General features: G+C 46.8%; 1 protein-coding gene across 3 annotated transcripts; it reads left to right on the top strand.

Annotated features, from left to right (window-relative positions):
* The first annotated feature begins 2,017 nt into the window (after positions 1-2,017).
* Positions 2,018-22,185, top strand: LOC121851619 (zinc finger protein 883-like). Of its 3 annotated transcripts, none has more exons than XM_042345680.1 (4): positions 2,018-2,764; positions 17,319-17,564; positions 18,836-18,976; positions 20,188-22,185. In XM_042345680.1, exons 2-4 carry the CDS (start codon positions 17,510-17,512, stop codon positions 21,627-21,629), a joined length of 1,638 nt encoding a protein of 545 aa, XP_042201614.1. In that variant the 5' UTR covers positions 2,018-2,764; positions 17,319-17,509; the 3' UTR covers positions 21,630-22,185. The 3 variants fall into 3 exon arrangements, with proteins under 3 accessions (XP_042201614.1, XP_042201615.1, XP_042201613.1); XM_042345681.1 differs by having other exon boundaries at positions 17,288-17,564; positions 20,191-22,185; XM_042345679.1 differs by having other exon boundaries at positions 17,288-17,564.
* The last annotated feature ends 2,837 nt before the right edge of the window (positions 22,186-25,022 follow it).

Genomic DNA, 25,022 nt, shown 5'->3' with positions numbered 1-25,022 from the left:
TTTAAGTTGTACGAAAGGGTTAATAATGAACATGCTTTCAAATGGCAAAAGCTGATGCGTAGCTGAACCACTTTCATGATGTTAGCTGAGAAGCTTCTCTCACATTCTGCATCTCTCTCTCACACTCTCAAATGTCTCGCTCACCTTTTGTCTCTCTGAAGCTCTCTCTCTCTTTCTCTCTCTCTCTCTCTGTATCTCTTACATTATCTTTCTCTCTTACGTCCATTTTCTCTCACATTCTTAGTCTCTCTTTCTCTCTCTTTCTCGATGTGATCTAAGACGCTGCGATAAACTCAGGTCCAGTTTGTACCGTGTTCAGGACAGACCTTAAAGATCCAGTGATGCTATTTGGGAAAAAGAAGGGATTTTCTCCTGGTATTGGAGTCCAGATTAGCTCAATATTGTACATAGTATGAAACGGTAATGGGTGATATGTAGCTGAACTCTGTCAAGTTGTCAACTCAACAGCATTACCGGATATAAAGCACAAACCACACAAACATCTCATGCGAAAAGGGCTCAAATATTTAACTGTAAAAGCGAGAAAAACATCTCAACTGAACAGCAGAAAACTGTATCGGGATGTTGTCTCTACATTTCTCTTGATAGAAACCCGCATTAAGCTTCCAATTTGCTCTTTAACAATAACAGTAATCTTTGCTTTGGATTTGGCGCCTTATCATGTCTTTTAGAAGTCTCAATGTGCTTCACGTGTTGTACTGTAAATTAATTGACTGTGTGTTTTCACGAGCGCTATATCAAATTCAAGGATTATTATTATTATTTTAAAAACAAATCGTATTGATTCAGGAATTCACTGGGGGTACAGATTTTTTTTGAAACTGTATTATTTAGCAGATGATATAAATATTTGGTTCGTATTTATTATGGTTGTATATTGTACATTGTGTTGTTTGTACTATACAACATCAGGTTCCTCCTTTGTAAAGACCTGGAAGGTTGCCCAATGTGGAGTGCGCTTTAAAAACGCCACTTGTTTTATTTATTTATGCATAACAATAACCAAATTAATATAATAAGAATTATAAGAAGAAGAATAGCAACGAATACATCGCCCTCGCTCCACACTGGGCACCGTATCAGTGCGTAATAGTGACGGACACCAACTCCGAGTCGGGGGAATAATAACAACATTAATCATAATATCAGTTGGTGTGTCTCACGTCAATCACTCGTTACCAGTAAAAGAGTGGGCGTGTCTCACTTTCCTGTCAATCAACTGTTACCAGGGAGACAGTGGGCGTGATTCACTTTCCTGTCAATCAACAGTTAGCAGAGAGACTGTGGGTGTGTCTCTCTTTCCTGTCAATCAACATTTACCAGAGAGTCTGTGGGCTTGTCACTCTTTCCTGTCAATCACCAGTTACCAGGGAGACAGTGGGCGTGCCTCACTTTCCTGTCAATCAACAGTTACCCGAGAGACTGTGGGCGTGTCTCTTTCCTGTCAATCACCAGTTACCAGGGAGAAAGTTGGCGTGTCATACGCTGTCAAGCCAAGGAGCAGTTGTTACGTTAGGTGGGTGAGAGCCAGAGAAAGAGATACGTGCATACGTTACGTGAGGGGCAGCACAGAGAGTCGACCCGAGAGAGACTCACACAAAGCGGGGAAGCTGTGCCGTTCAATGTGGCGGATCTAATTGGGGAGCAGTGAAGCGCAGATAGTCAAACACATACACACACACACGCACACTGAGGCGGGTAGACTTGCAGACGACACCGCGTATGCAGTCTGCCTGTCTCCCTACGTCACATACGTGGTGTCGTTTGCGGTGACGTTGTATAATAATTATAATAATCACAATAATAATAATGGGCATTTTATACAGCGCCTCATCACGCCTTCGAGACGTCCCAGTGCTGGATACAATGTAAGGCGAAGTCCGTATATGTACAGCCGTAGCTTAAGAGCATCGAATTATTAAGATTTTTACAAACAATTGCAAGGTCTATTACCCTCGGAAAAGTGATGCCAATTGACTGCCAGGCGGGTGCCTACTGACAGAAGGTAAACAAAGGCTGGGGGAGAAGTGGCGAAACAGGAATGACTGGGAGGGCAGCAGACTGACAGCAGGGCTGACCATTCCGAAGCTGGGCAGTTTTGGAAAGAGCCAACAGGCAGCGAGTTGGCGGGGAGAGAGTGGCGGTTGGAGAAAGAGCGCGGGGCAGGAAGCAGGGGAAGTGATTTTTGGAGACGGGAAGATCAGAGAACGCAGTATGATTGCCAACTCAACTGACCAATCATAAGCTCTGGTTTTGGCGGGCGGGTGACTGAATGGACCAATAGAAAGCGAGTGGGCGGGGAAAGTTTGACGGTTGGAGAGAGCGTGAGGCAGGAAGGAGAGGAGATGATTGACGTCGACCTGGACCCATCAAAGCGCGACTACTGATTAATGTACAGACAGACCAATGGGAAGACCTGACAGTGGGGCGGGTGTTGGAATTGTCCAATGGGGTGCGAATGGGCGGTGACATAATCACGGTTGACCAGGAAGCGGATGGCGTGGAGGATTAGAGATGATTGACTTACACATGGACCTATCAGAGCACGGTATCCGCTGGACAATTAGACAGACCTATGGAAAGCTCTGGCTGAGGCGGCGGATGTTGGGAATGAACCAATGAGGAGCGAGTGGGCGGGGACGGAGTAAGGCTTGAAGGAGGAAAACCTCAAACATGGCCGAGGACCGCCCGGAGAGATCGTGGCCCCGAGCTGTAAGACAACTGGGGCTGATAGGGGGCTCAGGTCAGTGGGAGTGAACGAGAAATTGAGAGAGTGTGTGATTGTGGGCGTCAGAATATGTGTGAGTTTGTGTGTGTGATTGTGAGAGTTTGGGGATGTCTCTGAGAGTCTGTGAGAGTGTATGAATGGGTGAGTGTGATTAATACAACACCATGCAGCACTTTAGTACCCCACACACTCCAGTAATAACCCTAACAACCAACGAATACGCCAAACCCCATTGATAAGCTACAGTACATTAGTACCTACATACCGCATTAATAACTGCCACACCCCACTAATATGCCACGCCTCTGTAATGCCACACACCTTTAACACATAACACAGCATCAATACCCCTCACGACATTAATACCCCACATCCAATTAATACCTCATACACCTCATTGGTACACTGCACATCCAAATATTACATCACCAACTCCAAGTTAAACCCCTGCTACACACCTTTCATTAATACCACACAAGCCATTGATACAACTTACCCCATTAATACAACACTCCATTAGTACATAATGCTCACCATTAATATCCCACACTCCCCATTAATATCCCCAAACACCCCACCAAACACTTCACACACCATTATTGTCAAAAATGCACATTAATACCACACATCCCATTAATCCCCGACGTCTCATTAACAACCCACAACTCATTAATAGCACCAACAACAAAAAGATTACACTGATGTCGCGCCTTTCACGTCGGGAGGACGTCGAAAGACACTGGACACATCCCATCTGCAACCGAAACACCATTCTTATTCCAAAACGTCATTGATACACCATAAACCATTAATAGCGAACGCCCCATTAATAACCGACACCCCATTAGAACCCCACACACGCAATTAATTGCCACACCACTATAATAATAACACAGAGCCCATTAACACCCGACACACCCATTGATACCCAACACACTTCAATAATACTGCACACTCCTTTAGTACCATAAATCCTCTTAACATAACACAACCTATTCATGCCACATACTCTATTTATAACACAAACCCATTTATACCTCACAGTTATTAGCACCACACACTTCACTAATGCCACACAACACTAGTAGCCCACACCCCATTTATATCACATTAATACCCCATATATCCCATTAATACGACACGGAACCCACCTAAACCCCACACACACCTTTAGTAACGACACCCCATTAATACCCGCACACTACATCAGTACCCAATCCCCATTAGTAGCACACACCTCACTGTTATCCCACACACCAGTAACACCGCTACACACCATTAACACCCCACACACCAATAATACCTAATACACCCCATTAATAACCCACAAGTCCATTAACATCGAACACTCCATTAGTGCATCACACACCACATTAATAACTTGCACACCACTAATACCACAACATTTATTCATATCAAACAGATAAATACTCCATAAAATATTGATACCTCAAAACTCATTATTACCACAGATCCGATTAGTAACCTACGCCCCATTATTAAAACACACACAGCATTATTACCCACAACCCACTAATCACACACATGCCCTTATTGCCACAAAGAACATTAATACCCCATAAACTATTGATACCACACACAACACTAATACCCCAAATATCCCACCTCACAGACCACATTAAAACCCCACATAACCCATAACAATCCCAAAGATACCATAAATAGCACACACCACATTATTAGCACATACAACATTACCATCACACACCAATGAATAAAATACACCCCATTGATATGGCACACCTCAGAACATCGTCACATACCCCATTAATATGCACAAACACCATTAATACCAAACGCACCACATTAATACTCCACAAACCATTAATACCCCACACTCCATAAATAACCCCACATCATTATTACAGCACACTCCATTGATATCCAACAGCCCATTAATACACCACAACCCATAAGTAAACTACACCCAAGTAGCACGTCACACCCCTCAATACCACAAACTCCTTTAGAACCCAAAACCCCATTAATACCCACACCAAACTAATCCCCCATAAATTCCATTAATGCCCCACACGCCCAATTCATACCACAAATAGGTTTGGATTTTGGGTTTTGAATTGTCGTGGCTAGAATTTGGGGTGCAGCAGCATATGTGCTGTGTTTGGCATGCGCTGTAGTTCTAAATAATAAATAAATACATTCTGAATAAGTAAATTTGTAAACTGGATTTATAAGGTAAGAGCATAGTAAAGATGGTTGTACTTCACTTCATTTCCTAGCCAGGAAGTAAAGTCAAGACAGGCACCGTTACCATGTGCCTCCTTACAACACGGTTCCTTGATATCTCTTCATATCTGCGGATGTGGACCACATGCGTCAGGGTGAAACGTTGAGCAAGTTTACTTACACCACACGCCTAATAATAATCCCTCCAAAACAAAGCAACAATAAATTGTTCATTTTCAGTACACGACTGCCTGTGGGACACTGCTGCGCACAATTGGCTGCCGCTTATTGTCCACAAATATATGGTCAATTCTCTTTACAGCATATTCTGTGAAGCGCTTTGAGACGTCTAGAAGACGTGAAAAGCGTTATATCAAATTCAAGGATTATTATTATTGTTACATAGCCCGTTAATACCACACGCATAATTAGTACAACATAACCCATTAATTACACATACTTTGTCAATACCACACACCATATTCATACCCCACACTCCATTAGTACCCCAACGTCCATTAAATCCCTATAGCCCATAAATAACCCAAACTATATTAATACCCCATACACCCCATTAATACCTCCACACAACTTTGATAACCCAAACAACCCATTAATTACTCTACCCGCCTGATAATAATCACTCAAGAAAGAAAAAACGTATAATAAATTGGTCAATTCAATCCACGAATCTATCGGATACCACTATTCGCAATTGGCTGCCAATGTTCAGCACAAATATACAGTCAACTCACTTTAAAGTCTATTTCGAGAAGCGCTTTGAGAAGTCCAGTAGACGTGAAAAGCGCTACTTCAAAGGCAAGGATTAGTTTTACTATTAATAATAATATCCTAAACACTCCATTAAGAACACACCCCCCATTAATAGCATATTAATATCACACACCCCGTTGATACCCCACAAACTCCACTAATACCATACACACCTCAGTAATACACTACATCCCGTCAATAAACCACACACCATTAATGCCCCACATCCCGTTTTATACCGCAAACACGATTAATACCCCATACAACCCACTAATACCCTACACAAGACATTAATATCCTAAACACCCCATTAATACCACAAAGCACTAATACCCTACAGCACTTTATTAACACGCACCACATTAATTCTCTATACCACATTAGTACTCCATGCATAATTAATAACCCACACCCCATTAATACTCCACAAAGAATTAATACCACACAAAACTGATTGCTACACCATATACACCGTGAATACCCCACACACCACAGCAAAAACCCACACATCCCATCAATAACACACGCAGCGTTAACACCTACAGCAGATAAATATTCTATACACTATTGATATCACACACCACATTAATACCCATACACCCCAAAAGTACACACAGATCCAATTAATACCAGCATACTCGAATAAAATCCCAAACAACACATTAATACCACACATCCCATTATTACCACAAACAAAAATTACAACCAAACAGCCAATTGATAACACACACTCCATTGATAGCACACATCCCATTCATACAACAAACCGCATTAACACTATATAGCAGATAAATACCCCATAACATTAACACCATACACCACATTGAAACACATACAATCCATTAGTACACACAGATCCCATTAATAACCCACAAAAAGTATTGAAATCCGAAGCATCATATTAGTACCACACACCCCATTATTAGCACATGCAAAAATTAGTAACACTCACCCCATTGATACCGCAGACTCTGTTAACATTACGCGTCCCAATAGTACCACAGAGCCCATTATTAAAACTCCACTGGACTCCATACGCCACTAATACGCCAATTCTCATGAATAGCCCACAAAACATTAACACACCACGCCCCGTTAATACCTCACAACCCGTTAATACCACACACCCATTCAACACACCTCTTCATCACCTAACCCGAAACACATAAGTACCCCAAACTCCATTGATATCCGACACAACATTAATGTTCCACATTTCATTAAAAACCCACAGCCCATTATTAAAATTCTGTTAAACCGAATACCCCATTAACACGCCACTTCCCATTAATATCCCACACCCAATTAATCCATAAACCATTACTCCATAAACCATTAAAACCCCATGAAGTCTATTAGTTCCTCACACACCCCAGTAATGGCCCACACACCAGGTTAATACCTCAATCAACCCATTAGCACTATAGACCCCATTAATACAACATTCGACATTTATACCACAAATTCCGTTAATACCTCACACGCCATTAATACACCACATCCAAGAATATAACACACTCTCCATTAATAGTATACACCCCATTAATACCACACAACTCATTAATGCTATACAACCCATTAATTCCACTCTCCAATAATATCCCACTGATAACTCACTTCCCATTGATACCTACACCGCACTGAAAAACCATACCTTCTTAATACGCAAATCAGCCCATTAATGCTGCACAAACCTCAATAATATTCCACAAACTCCAGAACACACCAATAATAAACAACACACCCCATTAATAATACATATAATATTGATACCACACACAACCCATTAATACACAACACAGCTCATTAATACTCCACAACATTTATTTTCACACAGTCCATTAACAAACCGTACCCCATTAATATCCCTTACTCTAATATTACCAAACATCTCATTAATACCCCATGCACCATTAAGATCCCATTATGTCCCATTAGTATCCCACGCAGCCCATTATTACTCTACACACTCCATTAATATCTTACACAAACAACTAATACGTCAAATCGCATTGCCTACCCATATCACATAAACATCCAGACCACATTATTACCCAACACAGCCCATTAATAGCCCATACAATTTCAATAAAAAGCATACATTTAGTGCACCACATGCCATTAATTCTTCTCACACTATCAATAGCCCATAAAGGAATTACACCCATACACCAGTGAAACTCCATACGCCCCACTGGTACAACACAAACTCCGTTAAAACCCCATTACTACGACACATTCATTAACACCACACACCGCATTAACACAACAAACCCCGTTGATATCCTAACCACCATTAATAACAAATACACAATCAATACCACACAGACCATTAATACAAAAATGCACAATAACACCATACATCCCATTAATAAACCACAACCAATTAATACCCCACGATCCACGAATCCCCCACAAATCATTATTGCAACACACTCCTTCAACACCACCCTTTAACACTTAACAATTACCCCGTTAATACCCCGAAACACATTGGTACCCCATACCCAATTTATACACGAAATCCCTTTTTGATACACAATCCACTAATATTCCACACACCCAATTCATTCCCACAACACATTAATATCAAAGATCCCATTGGTACCAACCACACACGTTAAGGGACAATAGACCCCATTAATAAGCCACAATCTAAAACCACACAATCCATTACTAAACCACATCCTATTAATTATCTCCACCCCATTCAAACCCCACACCGGCGTATTGTCCAATACACCTCATTAATAGGCAACACACCGCATCAGCAGCCCAAATGCTCAATTAACACTGCAGGGACGTCCTCCCGACGTGAAAGGCGCTCTATAAATGGAATCTTGTTGTTGTTTTATTATTGCCACATACTCCATTAATATCCCACACACCATTTATACGCCGCTCAGCAATAATACCCCATAAACGCCATTAATACCGCAAAACCACATTGATATGCCAGACACCTCATTAATACCCCCACACCCCACTGAGATCCCAAACACCCCACTGGTACCACGTACCACATTATTACCACGGACTACTTTAATATCACACACTCAATCAACGCTTCACCGCCACCTTCAGCACTGGTGAATGGTTAATCAAACCGGGAGCCCATAGGATAAACCGTTCTAAAATAAACTGAACCAAGTTAACATTGGGCATCAGAAATCTCAACAAACCTCTCACACACACATAAACACACACTCATCACTGTGGACAGATTATAATCTCTCTCCCTCTATCTCTCACTTCTCTCTCTCTCTCTCTCAAACACATACACCGCCACCTTCAGCACTGGTGGCACTTTACAGCTTCTCTCATACATTCATAAACAAGACCAGCGCCAACCTCAGCACTGCGGGAATATTATAAATTCACACACACACATATGCACATAAAGAGCTTCTCTCAGCCTCGGAGCACATAAGATTCTCTCTCTCTCACAGACACACAGAAAACACTGTGTCATTCTCAGCACTCGGACACATTGAAGCCTCTTTCACACAGACATCCCGACATAGATACACATCACCACCGTTAGCACTGGCGGCACAGTACATTCGCTCTCTCTCTTCCTCTCTCCCGCACACACATAGAGCCATTCTCAGCACTGGAGGCATATAACAGATAACACACACAAACACAGACACACACAAAAGCAAAAACACAGAGGGCCACCCGCAGCACGAGTTGCACATCAGATCGTCTCTCACAAATACACACACGCTCCCATACACAGCGTCAGCCTTATCACTGGCGACACATTACACACACTTTCGCTCTCTCTCTCTCTCTCTCTCACTCTCTTTCTATTTATAATAATAATAATCCTTGCATTTGATACAGCGCTTTTCACGTCGGGAGGACGTCCCAAAGCGCTTCACAGGACACACGGTAACGTGAATTGACTGTATATTTCTCTCTCACACACACACTCAGTAAACACAGTGCCATTCTCAGCACTGGGGGCATATTACAGCTTGCACACACACAGCGCTATCCTCAGCACTGGGGACACACTGCAGTCTCTCTCACACAATCACACACACAGTCACATAACGACATACTCAGCACTGGGTTCTCATTATTTTCTCTATCACACAAAGGGAAGCCTCAGCACTGTGGGCATATTCCAGCTTGACACAGACACACAGCGCCACCCTCAGCACTGTGGGCACATAATATCCTCTCTCTCTCCCACACACAGAAAGAAACACACAGAGCCACCCCAAAGCTGGAGATATCTCACCGCCGTCTTTTACTCTATTTCACACACACACTGCACCGCCCTCAGCATTGTGGGCACATTGCAGACTCTTTCTCACACACACACACACACACATACATACATGCATACATTCACACATGCACACATACATGCACACGTACAGCTCCACCCTCAGACTGGGGGCACTTTACAGCATCATTCTCACGCACAAAGCAATAGGTTCAGCAGTGGGATCAATCAGAGCCTCACTCACAAATCGACACAAACGCGCAAAGCGCCATTCTCAGTAATAATAATAATAATAATAATAATAATCCTTGCATTTAATGTAGCGCCTTTCACGTCGGGAGTACGTACAAAGCGCTTCACAGAACACACTGTAAAGTGAATCGACTGTATTTCTGTGGGCGAACGCGGCAGCCAATTCGCACAGCAATGTCCCACAAACAGTCGTGGATTAAAAATGACCAATTCGTTATTGTTCTTGGTTTTGGAGGGATTATTATTAGGCTCTGTGTGGAGTAAGGAAACTTGCCCAAGGCTTCGCCCTCTGCCTGGAATTGATCTCAGGTCTGTCGCTTGCAAAGGGCGTGCTCTAACCACTGAGATACAGGACTCCACGAATGGCGGCACATTGTAGCCTTTCGCTCTCTCGCAACCACACACATAGAGCCCAACCCTCAGCATTGGAGGCACTTTATAACTCACTGACCCCTCTTCTCCTCTCACCCTCCTCCACAACTCCCTCTGCTCCACACTCGATACTCTTGCCCCCATTACCTCCCGTACTGTCTCCTTCTCTCGCTCCTCCCCATGGGTCGCTACCCACCTCCGTTCAGTGAAGAGCCAGGTGCGGGCCGCTGAACGCACCTGCGTCAAATCTGGCCTAACGGTCCACCGACAAATCTGGCTGGACCTCCTCAAAATCTACCGCTCCACTCCAGCCTCGGTCAAGTCGTCCTTCTACTCCAGAATAATCTTGGAGGCGAAGAACAACCCCAGGCTACTGTATTCTGCGAATCCTTCGTCCCCCCCGCCACCCCGCGCAGGTCATCTCCTCCAACATTCACTCTTTGGAGATGCCGGATTTCCTTGATTCCAATATCAAGGCCATTCGCTCCGCATTCACTTCCCCTCCAACATCCACACACCCACTTACACCCTTCGTCCCACACTCCGACTCCTACCCATCCTCCTCTACACAATTTCGTACCCGTTTCCCCACTCTCTGTCACCAAGTTCATCCTATCCCTGAAACCGACCACGTGCTCGCTTGACCCCATCCCCACTCCACGCCTTATCTACCAGCTCCACGTCCTTGCCCTACGTATCGCAGACATCGTCAACCTGTCCCTCTCCTCTGGCTCTGTTCCCATTCCCTTGAAAACTGCCACCATTACTCCCAACTTGAAAAAACTCTCCCTTGATGCGTCCCAGCTATCAAGCTACCGGGCCATATCCAACCTTCCCTTCCTGTCCAAGGTCCTGGAACGAGTTGTCGCCTCACAGCTCCGCACTTTCTTCTCCACCCATTCATTATTCGAGCCCCTTCAGTCGGTTTTCCGTGCTACCGATAGCACAGAAACTGCCCTGGTCAAGGTCACCAATGACATCTTGACCATCTGCGACCAGGGCTCCCTCTGCCTGGTCGTCCTCCTCGACCTATCGGCAGCATTCGACACGGTCGACGACACTGTCCTCCTCCATCGCTTATACTTCCACCTCAACCTTCAAGGCCCTGTCCTTGAGTGGTTTAGGTCGTACCTCTCCTACCGTCTTCACTTTGTTTCCACGAACGTCTTTTTACTCCAGCCCCAGCACTGTCTCGTGCGGTGTCCCTCAGGGCTCTGTGCTCGGTCCCCTCCCCTTCACCTTCTATATGCTCCCTCTGTGGTGCCATCATCCGCAGACATGGTGTTAACTTCCACATGTATGCGGATGACATCCAACTCTACCTTTCCTCCTCTATCCTGAATCCACGACACCCGATGTCCTGACAGCTGCCTGTCCGACATCGAGTCCTGGACGAGAGACAAATTTCTTCAGCTCAACTTGCACCTCAGGCGCTGACAGCATCAATATCCAAGGCTGCACTCTCCACCTCTTAAAGCCATCAGATACCTCGGGGTTCTGTTCGACCCTGAGCTGTCCTTTCTCCCTCATATCCGCGCCACAACTGGCACCGCCTTCCATCACCTCCGGAATATCGCCAGTCTATGGCACTACCTCACACCTCACGCGGCTGAAACTCTGGTCCACGCCTTTGTCACCTCAAGGCTGGACTATGGGAACTGTCTCCCTCCACACTGCAGGTCATTCAGAACTCTGCAGTTCGTGTACTGTCCCACTCCAGGCTTCGGGACCACATCACTCCCACCCTCGCTCCCCTGCACTGGCTCCCCATCCCCCAGAGGATCGAGTTCAAGATCCTCATCCTCGCCTACAAGGCCAATCACGGACTTCCTCCTTCCTACCACTCCGACCTACTATCCCCCTACCTGCCCGTACCCTCCGTTCCTTTGACTCCGGTCTGCTCCACATCCCCCCCCCAACCGCCCTACTATCGGTGGCCTTCAGCCTCTCAGCCCCGAGGCTCTGGAACTCCATCCCTTCGCCGCTTCCTCCCTTTCCTCCTTCAAGGCCGATCTCAAGATCTTTCTCTTTGTCCGTGTCTTCACCTCCACTCTCGACTCTCTAACCCATCCTCGCTCCCTCCATTCCCTCCCCACACCCTGACCATTTCCCCACTCCTCGCTCCCTCCATTCCCTCCCCTCACCCTGACCATTTCCCCCCAAGGCTCGGTTCCTGACCCAACTGTTCAGCGCCTTGGGACGTCCACCCGACGTGAAAGGCGCTCTATAAATGGAATCTTGTTGTTGTTGTTGTTCCACATAGTCCAGTAATCCCCCATACAGTCCATTAATCCCCGACAAAGCCCAGTAATACCCCAGCAGCCTAGTAATACCCCCCACAGCCCACTAATACATCCCACAGCTCATTAGTACCCCCCACAGCCCATTAATACCACTCACAGCCCATTAATAGCCCCACAGCCCATTAATACCCCCCACAGCCCATTAATATCCCACACCGTCTCTTAATAACCTACACAAATCATTAGTACCCTAAACAGACAACTAGTACCCAGCACAGCTCATTAATACCTCAAACACTCCATTAATACCCCACACCGCATGAATATAACACTCAATCAATACCTCTAGCAGCCCATCAATACCCCCCACACACCGTCAGTACCCCACACAACCATTGGTACACCACACACCATTAGTACCCCACACACCATTAGTACCCCAAACACCATTAGTACCCCACACACCCATTAGTACACCACAATCCCATTAGGACCCCACACCCATTGTACCCATCACACTCATTTTACCCCATACCTAGTTGTATTCCACAAACCCATTGGTACCCCTCACACCCATTGGTAACCGTCACACCCAATAATACCCCTCACACCCATTGGTACCCCACACACATTGCTCTGACCCCGCCCCCTGGCTCCCCATTGGTCCACCCCAAGCCCCGCCCCTTCAGCCACAGCCCATTTGGTGCGACCGTCACAAACTGCACTGTGATTGGCCCTCCGTCCCCGTCAATCATCAGCACTTCCGCCCCATCTCTCTGTCCTTCTCTCTCTCTCTCTCTCCCTCACCGTCTCGCTCTCCTCTCTCTCTCTTCCTTCCTCACCGTCTCTCTCTCTCTCTCTCTCTCTCTCTCTCTCTCTCTATCCCTCACCGTCTCTCTCTCCTTTCTCTCTCCCTCTCCGTCTCTCTCTCCTTATCTCCCTCTCTCTTTGTCCCTCACCGTCTCTCTCTCCTTCTCTCTCTCTCCCTCCCTCACCGTCTCTCTCTCCTTCTTTCTCTCTCTCCTTCTCTCTCCCTCTCTCTCTCTCTCTCTATCGCCCACCGTCTCTCTCTCTTCTCTCTCTCCCTCTCTCTCTCCTTTTCTCCCTCTCTCTTTGTCCCTCACCGTCTCTCTCTCTCTGTGCCTCAACGCCTCTCCTCTATCTCTCTCCCTCACCGTCTCTGTCTCCTTCTCTCTCTCTCTCTCTCTATCCCTCACCGTCTCTCTCTCCTTCTCTCTCTCTCTGTCCCTCACCGTCTCTCTCTCCTCTCCCTCACCGTCTCACTCTCCTTCTCTCTCTCACCGTCTCTCTCTCCTTTCTCTCTCCATCTCCGTCTCTCTCTCCTTATCTCCCTCTCTCTTTGTCCCTCACCGTCTCTCTCTCTCTCCCTCCCTCATCGTCTCTCTCTCCTTATCTCCCTGTCTCTTTGTCCCTCACCGTCTCTCTCTCTGTGTGCCTCAACGCCTCTCCTCTATCTCTCTCCCTCACCGTCTCACTCTCCTTCTCTCTCACTCTTTCCCTCCCCGACTCACTCTCCTTCTCTCGCTCACTCTGTCCCTCACCGTCTCTCTCTCCTCTCTCTCTCCCTCACCGTCTCTCTCACCTTCTCTCTCTCTCACTCTCTCTGTCCCTCACCGTCTCTCTCTCCTTCTCTCCCTCACCGTCTCTCTCTCCTTCTCTCTCTCACTCTCTCTGTCCCTCACCGTCTCTCTCTCTCTCTCTGTTCCTCACCGTCTCTCTCACTCTCTCTCTCTCTGTCCCTCACCGTCTCTCTCTCTCTCTCTCTCTCTGTCCCTCACCGTCTCTCTCACCTCTCTCTCTCCCTCACCGTCTCTCTCCCCTGCTCTCTCTCTCTCACTCACCGTCTCTCTCTCTCTCTGTGTCCCTCATCGTCACTGTCTCTCCTTCTCCCTCTCTCTCACTCACTGTCTCTCTCCTTCTCTCTCTCGCCCTCCCTCACGGTCTCTCTCTCCTTCGCTCTCTCTCCCCTGTCTCTCTCTCATTCTCTCTCTCTCTCTCTCTCTGTCCCTCACCGTCTCTCTCTCCTCTCTCTCTCTCTCTGTCCCTCACCGTCTCTCTCTCCTTCTCTCTCTCTCTCTGTCCCTCACCGTCTCTCTCTCCTTCTCTCTCTCTCTCTCTCTCTGTCCCTCACCGTCTCTCTCCTCTTTCTCTCTCTCTGTCCCTCACCGTCACCCTCTCCTCTCTCTCTCTCTCTCTGTCCCTCACCGACTCTCTCTCTCTCTCTGTCCCTCACCGTCTCTCTCTCCATCTCTCTCTGTCCCTCACCGTCTCTCTCTCCTTCTCTCTCACTCTCTCTGTCCCTCACCGTCTCTCTCTCCTTCTCTCTCTATCCTTCACGGTATCTCTCTCTCTCTCTCTCTCCGTATCCGGAGCCGCCGCTGACGGCCGCCGCTTGCGAAGACGCAATGACGCAGGGCCGGGAGTCCCGCCCGCGCGGTGACGTCGGCACGTACGGCGCCGTACGGCACCGCTCTCCGCTGGGGGCCGCCATGTTGTACGGCGCGGCTTCTGCATTAACAACAACAGCAACAATAATAATAATAATAATAAACCTCGCATTTGACATAGCGCTTTTCACGTCGGGAGGACGTCCCAAAGCGCTTCACAGAACGCACTGTAGAATGAATTGACTGTATATTTGTGGGAGAACGCGGCAGCCAATTGCGCACAGCAATGTCCCACATTCGTGTGTTGGAAATGACCATCATTTTTGTTTGGTTTTTTTTTTTGGAGGGATTATTATTAGGCTCTGTGTGGAGTAAGGAAACTTGCCCAAGGTTTGGCCCATTGCCTGGAATTGATCTCAGGTCTCTCAATTGCAAAGCGAGTGCTCTAACCACTGAGCTACAGGACTACAGGACTCCACAAGTTCTGGTTGGGGGGAGGGGGGCAGTGAACCCTACCCTCTGGAGACCTTTAATGCGCCGTTACACTTGAGCAAATTGCGTCTTTTCAACAACCGCCACCTCCACGCAGTGCAGCGTCTCAGAGCGCTTAACAGTGGTGGAGTTTGACCGCTCCGGGGAGGGTGGGAGGTGACACGGTCGGAAGGGAAGATTTTCAGGCGGGACTTGAAAAGGGGGAAAGGGGTCAATGCGGGAAGATTGAGGGAGAGAGTTCCAGATTTTCGGGGTATCAGTGGCTGAAAGGGCGACCGCCAATGATGGAGCGGATGGCGGGGGGGACAAGCTGGAGGCCGGTGCCAGACGAGCGGAGGCGCCGAGTGGTGGATTGGGGAGTGAGGACGTCGTGGAGCGGGGGGAGGAGAGGGGGGACATTAATTGCACATTAAACAAAGGGACATTTAATGCTCAGTTTCAATAGGTGCAAATCGTATCTATCCAACTGCACATTAAACAAAGGGACATTTAATGTGCGGTTTTATTTGATGTAAGTTGTACGTATTGAACGCCACATTGAACAAACGGACATTTAATGTGCGGTTTAATTTGATGTATATTGTAGGTATTGAACGCCACATTAAAAAAAAGGACATTTAATGTGCAGTTTAATTGGATGTAAATTGTTGGTATTGAGCGCAACATAAACGAAGGCCCCAGGAGTTGGCCGGCAGTAACCTGACCCTCTCCTCCTGGGCTGGACATCTTCGCTCATACCTGAGAGGGAATTGAAATATCTCGTGACGTGAATGGAAAAGACAAGTGAGTTTCTCTCTCGCGGACCCTGACTGACAGTCCTCCACATTAATTCCCTCGGTGGTGGGGAGGGGGAAATCTATCTGTGGTGGTGGGGTGGGGGGAGGGAAATTAAACAGCTCAGAGCCTATAATAGGCGGCTTCAATCGGTGCAAATGGTATCTGATACATTTAGTGCTGAGATGTGTTGCCCACCTGGAAGATCGCAGGGAATTCCTTGTACCCACTGCCTACATAGTAAGGCTCAATTCCGCGCTTGTCGGATGCAGAACGACCATCTGGTGACTGTGCTCCTCGGGGAGGGCGATCGGGGTGTAAAAATAAACCCTGGTTTACAAAATGGAACTTGTGTTTAAGGATATCAGACATTCGGTACCGCAGTTACATGAGAATACCCTTCAGATCTTGGGGACCTGTTGCTCAGTGCTTAGAGCACTCGCCTTGCGAGCGAGATACCTGGGATCAATTCCAGGCAGAGCAAATCCTCGGGCAAGTTTACCTCCTCCACATATCTAATAATAATCCCTCCAGAACACGGCAATAATAAATTGGTCATTTTCAATCCACGACTGTCTGTGGGACACTGCTGTGCGCAATTGGCTGCCGCGTTTCGCCCACAATATACGGTGAATATATTTTCACGTCCCAAAGACTTAAAAAGCGCTGTATCAAATGCAATGATGATTATTATTATTATCACCCAGACTGCTTATGATTCACATACTTTAATCCACTTCCCTGCCATTCTCTCCCCTCCCCCTCCCCTTCGCAGTATCCAACTCTCACCCTATTGAAATACCCAGAAGTGGACAAAAGCTGTGAATTTGGCTCAATCACATGAAGACGACATTTGGTTTGAAAACTGCCAGAAAACCAACTGCTGTACTATCAGCCAATTACCTTTAAACGTGAAGGGTAAATGGCTGTATTATTGGCTTCACACAAAGAAACTAATCAGATATAAATATGAGCTGCCAACACAAGGCAGGGGAGAATGTCTGAGAAAACCGAAGGGAGCGACATGGAGTGTGGAACTACCTCTGGGAAAGGTAAGTAATCGCCTCTCAATTTCTCTGTACCTTCGTCACTACTTAATTTGCCGAAGATATTTTTGAAACAACACGTGGACTTTGATGCATTGGCTATTGACTTGTGAAATGAATTGAATTGTACTGCATTGTTGTGTTTAATGTATTAATAATATATAATGATATTTTATTATAACCCTCCAATTTGCTAATACGCCTCATCACAGCAATAAGATATGTCAAAACGATCCACAGAATATATTGTAAAGTGCATTTGGTGTTTTATGGGTGAAGCACGGCAGCCAAATTGCGCAAAACAGTGAGCCATCACACCACAATGAAAAATTGGAAATCAATCTTCTTATGCCCTAACCATAAGGCTAACTTTGTAAGTTCATTAAATGAAGGGTTGCATTAGTTGGCTCAGATCAGCATTTAGTACAGAGGATAAATCAATCACTGCCACATATCGCTTGTCAAAAGTTAAGTGACATCAATACACCAGAGAAGAAATTCAGTCTCAATCTTGGCAGAGGGGACGGAAACTTTTAATTTTTCTAGTCTCGGTTGGATCGATGCCAAACATCTTGAAGCTTTGATTTCTACATGTTGAATTATAGTGTTAATAAAATATAAATGTGTAATTATAGTCTTTATATTGAAAGTGCTCTGGCAATGATTATATCTTAACATTGTCTTTGACTATTGAAAACATCTTATTTTTTAAAAACTAATTCAACCAGTGACGTTATTTCTGTAATTTTTTCTGAAGATTTCATAATTAGTGCCTAAAAGTCCACTGTTTAAAATGTCTCAAATAGCAAACACAAGAAAGTTAAGATCTTTTTACGTGTGTGGTAAACAGATAATCCCTCCAATATAAAATAATAATAAATTGGTCATTTTAAATCCACGGTACTTTGTGGGACAGACGCTGCTGTGAGCAATTGGCTGCCGCGTTTCGCCCACAAATATACAGTCAATTCACGTTACAGTCTATTCTGTGAAGCGCTGCGAGATGTCGAGAAGACGTGAAAAGCGCTACATCAAATGCAATGATTATTATTGTTATTATTATTATTATAACCGCGTTCCTTCTTATAATTTACGTTATTGGAGGCCTACGCTTTCTACCCTCTCTCGTCCAACTCTGACCCTCGCACAACCACGCCACCCCAAGGCTCGGGTCCTGAGCCCCGACTGTTCGGTGCCTTGGGACGTCCTCCTCACTTGAAAACCGCTTTGAAATGTAATGCTCGTGTTCTTCTGTTTTAAAAAACATTTCTCTACAGGCGATCAAATCGCAAAGGGGTTCAGCTCCAAACGCAACCGAGTGAGCGGAGGAGAGGCCGGGAGCAGCAGATACGATTTGAGAAAGAGGGAAAGAAGAGATTATACTGAGGAAAGGGATCTTCCTGACGATGATTACCTGTGTGAGTGAAAAATCATTCTGAGTTTCTCAGCATCAAATGCTCGAGTGCAGAATCGGGCAGATGGCAGCCGGGCTCAGTTGGTGTGCTCTTGGCTCCGAGTCAGAAGGTTGTGGCTTCGAGCGCCACATCGCGGGCAATGAGCTGACAGTCTGGGCTGACACTGCAGCACAGAGCTGGGGGGANGGGGGGGGGGGGACGATGCACTGTCAGAGGTGCCGTCTCTCCCAGGTGCCCTGGTTTTCATGGAGCTCAGATGACAGGGCTGGGGAATGGCGACTCAGGTCAGCAACGGCAACCAAACGCTGTCAGCGGGGATGGTCAGCCTGTGCACTGCTGTGGGGAATGGGAAGGGCTATGAGGAATGAGGAGAGAGCAGTGCAGGGGTCAATATGGGGTTGGGAACACGGCTTTTAATTGGAAAGACAATGATGTCCGGATTAAAGAGGTTTTGAGGGAGCGATAGGGATACAGAGGGGAAGGAGAGCCGTGAGAAGGGATAGGAAGGAGGTTGTGGAAAACGCTCATTGAAGATTTAGTCTGTGCGTTTGAAATATGAGGCCGCGAAGTGACATCACGCAGTGGATTTTGACCATTGGTTGGTTCAGGCGGGAAACGTCAAAATGGCTGCCTCCGTAGAGCCCCTCCCCCAACCCCCCCCACCCCAATCCTGCCCACCACCCCGCGATGCACTGTCATACACCCCGAGCTTTTAAGCTAAAGTCACTCTGCGCCTCTCCAGACACATAGTAAAGATCCTTTAATGGTGTGGTGGAACACAGAGAAACTCGCTTCTCTTTTGGAAACATTACATGGGATCTTTACTGTCCACCTGAACAGACATGGCCGAGGAGCTCATTATAACATTTCATCTGAAGCACAGCACCTCCTACAATGGAAAGCATTTCCCGCATTAATATAAGTATCTCCTTGTGTCCCAGACCGTCGTCAACTACACTGATCACGGAGTCGCCTCACGGCTGTTTGTGGGTAGTTGCTGCCGTCAGAAACTGACACTGTCAATAAGTGATCAGCATGAAAAGCGGTATATAAATGTAAGCTGCTACTGACCGTACAGTTGGCAGTAAATTATGTAAATCATTGACATCATCAGGTGCTGTACAAATGCAAGGATTCAATCGACATTTGCTCAAGAGCAATTCGTAAAGAAAGCTCATATATTGCTTATCCAGATCTTTCTTTTCTCCCATCAGCAGCCAAGGTGGATGCTTTTGAGGCTCATCCCTGCCTTCATGCCGGCGTTGTGTTGACTCGTACCGAGTTCCGCCAGGAACACAGCAGAAGACATCCCGAGTTCCATAAAGACACATCAACAACGCAGACAGCTCGTAGCGCAAACGATGCTTTGCAGCAGAGAGAGTGTCAGGAATCTATCGTATTTCATGTTGAGGAAAACCGAGACTCGCAAACAGGATCTCTACAGGGTCACAAGCAATCGAACACAGGAGATAGACTGTATAAATGTTCCAGATGTGGTGAGACTTTCATACATTCAGGGCACCTCAAGAGACACCAGCAATCACACCGAGGAAAGCGTCTGTATAAATGCCTGGAATGTGGGAAGAGGTTCAAAATCTTGGGCAGTCTGAAGATACACCATCGATCCCACACAGGAGAGAGGCCATATAAAGGTGCTGACTGTGGAAAGAGTTTCACAACTTCAAGAGACCTCCAGAGACACAAACAATCACACAGAGGAGAGAAACCATATAAATGTGCAGAATGTGGAAAGAGTTTTGCAACGTCAACTTATCTCCAGATACACCATCGATTTCATACAGGAGAGAGGCCACATGAATGTGTTCACTGTGGAAAGAGTTTTGCAACGTCAGGTTATCTCCAGATACACCATCGGTATCACACAGGAGAGAGGCGATATGAATGTGTTGAATGTGGAAAGCGTTGCACAACTTCAAGTCACCTCCATATACACCAACAAACACACACAGGACAGAGACGGTATAAATGTGCAGAATGTGGAGTGAGTTTCAGAGCATCAGGATCGCTCAAAATACACCATCGATCACACACTGGAGAGAGACCGTATAAATGTGCTGAGTGTGGAAAGAGTTTCATTGCTTCCGGATCGCTCAAAATACACCATCGATCACACACTGGAGAGAGACCATATAAATGTGCTGAGTGTGGAAAGAGATTTTCAAACTCGAGTTATCTCCAGATACACCATCGATCACACACAGGAGAGAGGCCATACAAATGTGTAAAATGTGGAAAGAGTTTCACTACTTCAGGAGACCTCCAGAGACACCGACAATCACACACAGGAGAGAAACCGTATAAATGTGCAGAATGTGGAAAGCGTTTCACAAGGCCAGACAGCCTCCAGAGACACCAGCGATCACACACCGGGGAGAGGCCACACAAATGTGTTGAATGTGGAAAGAGTTTCACAACGTCAGGAGACCTCCAGAGACACCGACAATCACACACTGGAGAGAGACCACATAAATGTGCAGAATGTGGAAAGCGTTTCACAACATCAGGGGGTCTCCAGAGACACCAGCGATCACACATCGGAGAGAGACCATATAACTGTACTGAATGTGAAAAGAATTTTACGAGGAAAGACCACCTCCAAAGTCACCGGCGGATACACACAGGAGAGACTGTATAATTATGCCGAATGTGGGATGAATTGTGCGGTGTCCTATCATAAAAATTTGAAATGTTCTTTACCAGCGGAAAGCTTTCCAGGAGCCGATTCAGCTCAAAGTCCGCACGAGAAGCTGCTTTGAGAAATGCATAGAAAAACAATAATAGTTTGATGTATAACAGGACAGATATCTGTTTGATCCAACACCATTGACTCAGTTAAGACACCATTGCGACAGTTTGTCCCCTTCTCTCCTGAACATGTGCTGAGGAACCAGCATTTCCTGAAAGTCCTCACAAACTATTGGAGAGAGACCATACGGATGCGCTGAATGTGGAAAGAGCCCATGTCCGGCTATCACCGAGGTGTGTGGATGCGGGAGAGAATAACAGAATGGCGCGGTGAGATATGAGCCCTCTGAAACCAGCTGTGGCTTCCAGTATCGGAGCTCACATCACTAAAGTATATAATTTTGGTCAAAAGCACCTCGTCCCCTGGTTTATAACCAGCAGAATGGGGAGTGCATATAGATTTTTTTACCAACCAGTTTTTTTTTCGCTGTTTATGTTAATCAAAATGTTTCCTTTTGAATTGCTATGCTGGTGGGAGTGGTGGTGTGGGGGGCTGTGTTTGTGTGTGTGTACTATGTGTGTGTCTGTGGGCTGTGAGTGTGTGCGGAGGGGATTTGTCTGTGGGGTGGTGGCTGAATGTGTGAGGAGGGCATCTGTGTGTGCGCGCGGGTTGGGGGGTGTGTGGGATTGGGGGATGGGGGTAAGGGGGATGGGTGGGAGGGGATGTTGGTGGTGGAGTTGAGGGTTGTGGGACAGGGATATTAATCAGTGTATATATCACTCCTTTACCATACGGCTGAGGCACTGTCGACGTTTACAGTAATGTTACAATGAACTATGACTAATATTAAAGCCATCGGCACGGAATCAATTGCCGTTTTCCTTCATTTTTATTCTCTCATTTTCTCATGTGAGGGACGTAAAGATAACCTTCGTTCCCAAACACAGATGAATGTGAGGTGACTTTATAGCGATATATAAAACAGGACAGACGGGTTATTGCCCAACAGTATGTTCCGATAGGCCAAGGGAGCAGGACAAGAGATGGATCGAGATGTGAAGAGCAGAGGGAGCTTTACTCTGTATCGGGAGGAGCGGGGTAGGTGGGGGGAGTGGGGCATAAGCAATATGTTTGTGTTTTGTTTTCAAAAACATAACAACTTTGACACCGAACCCTTTTCACGTCAGGGGGAAGTCTCGAGGCGATCAGCACTGCCAGCTGGACACCCGAGCGGGGGGTGGGACCCGAGAGAGGCGGCGAGGGGGAGATAACTGGAAATACAGTCAGAGAGATAGGTCTTGATGTGCTTTGAAAGAGTGGAGGGAGGGGGCGAGTCAAACGGACTCTGGGAATGGAGCTCCGGGCAATGGGAGCAAAATGGTGCTGTTGGGGCAGATGGGGTGGGGGTGACATGAAGGAGCTGTGTTTCCTGCGCAAAGGGAATGGCCGGTTATGGAGGTCGCGCGGGTAAGTTGGGAGGGGGGAAATGATGGGCTTAGAGGAGTCTCTCACTGGGGAAAGGGGGAGTTTTCTGTGAGGAAACTGCACGACATGTTTCACGGCATCTGACCTCGCGCCCACCCCCCCGCGGCGGCCAATGGGGCTCCGATAGTCTGTCCTGACAGTGAAGCAAGAAACACTGTCCTCACTTCAACTCTCTCTCTGTTTCTGCTCTCTCTCTTTCTCTTTATTCCTCCCTCTCTCCCCCTCTCCCTCCTGCTCTCTCGCACCGTCAGACACTCTGTCCTCACTCTCTTACGATCGCTCTCTCCCCGCCTCTCCCACACATTCTGACACACTCTCTGCATCGTTCTCTCCGTCCTCTCACACACTCCCACTCTCCCATCGCTCAATCGCTCTCTCTCCTCACTCTCCTCACTTAATGACATTGTGACACTCCTGTGCTCTCCCACACACACTCTATCCCCTCTCACACGAACCATTCGCAATCACTGGAGACCCGGCACCTTCCCCGGTGACCACTCATAATCCCGGTGTAATCTTCATTTCAATGATTTTTCGCGGTTAAAAAAAGATCACGCGACGTCTTAACTCTCTCCCTTTCTCTCACACTCACTCCCTCTTTCTTTCTCTCTCACTCTGTCTCTCTCTCTATTAATCAGCCGCTGGCGGCTCTGCTGCAATCAGTAGACAGAGAGGGTGGGCTGGAGGCGGATTTCAGTCGGTAGACCGTATTTATAATAATAATAATAATCCTTGCATTTGATATAGCGCTTTTCACGTCAGGAGGACGTCCCAAAGCGCTTCACAGAACACACTGTAAAGTGAATTGACTGTATATTTGTGGGCGAACGCGGCAGCCAGTTGCGCACAGCAATGTCCCACAAACAGTCATGGATTGAAAATTACCAATTTATTATTGTTTTTGGTTTTGGAGGGATTATTATTAGGCTCTGTGTGGAGTAAGGAAACTTGCCCAAGGTTTCGCCCTCTGCCTGGAATTGAACTCAGGTCTCTCACTTGCAAAGCGAGTGCTCTACCACTGAGCTACAGGACTCCACAATTTGTGCATTATAGCGATGTTGTCCACTCAATTGAAGGAGAGAAGAGGTTTATGGAGGGGGAGGTTAAACCCCTTTTTGTTATATTCATATTAATAATTGACAATGCGCCTCATCACATCTTCGAGACGTCTTAAGGCGCTTCACATGATGCATTGTAAAGTGTAGTGACTGTGTAATGTTTGTGAAACACGGGAGACAATCGCACACAGCGATGTCCCCACAGACAGTCATCGATTGAGGGACAACACTATTGTGACTATTATTATTTTGGAGGAATTGCTCACCGCAGAAAGTGATCCACCAATCGAATAAGAACTGTTTGCATGTGTACGGTGGGGGCCGTTTGTGGGGGATTGAGGCTGTGTCTATCTGTATGGTGCTGGGGTGGCAGTGTGTGTGCCCGGCCAACCCCACAGGACCATGGTGGTCCCTGATGCGAGCCCTGGGTTGAGGGGGGGCGCAGAGTGTTGTATTTTTTTTTCTTGTTGCGCGCACACACACCTGAAACTAAACTATGACGTCAGCGGTTCCCCCACCCTCCCTCTCCCCCCTCTCCCCCCCTCTCCACCCCCCACTCCCCCCCTCTCCCCCACCTCTCCACCACTCCCCTCCTCTCCCCCATCCCTCCCCGCGCTGTCCTGCCGCCGCTCCGCAGCTCGTAGCCAAACTGAAGCCTCACAGCAGAGAGAGTGTCCGGGATCTATCACTGATGCTGTCGGAGAAAAGGGTTTACAACCGGATCTGTGTCAACCGACGGCTCGTGGGACGCATCGTGCCAGCAAATTCGCCTCGTTGACACTATTTTGTTAAGCTCCAA

Source organism: Callorhinchus milii, unplaced genomic scaffold (assembly GCF_018977255.1).
Source record: "Callorhinchus milii isolate IMCB2004 unplaced genomic scaffold, IMCB_Cmil_1.0 Scaffold73, whole genome shotgun sequence".
Lineage (NCBI taxonomy): Eukaryota > Metazoa > Chordata > Chondrichthyes > Chimaeriformes > Callorhinchidae > Callorhinchus > Callorhinchus milii.
Note: the sequence above shows the minus strand (reverse complement) of the source record. Positions and strands in the feature narration are given on the sequence as shown.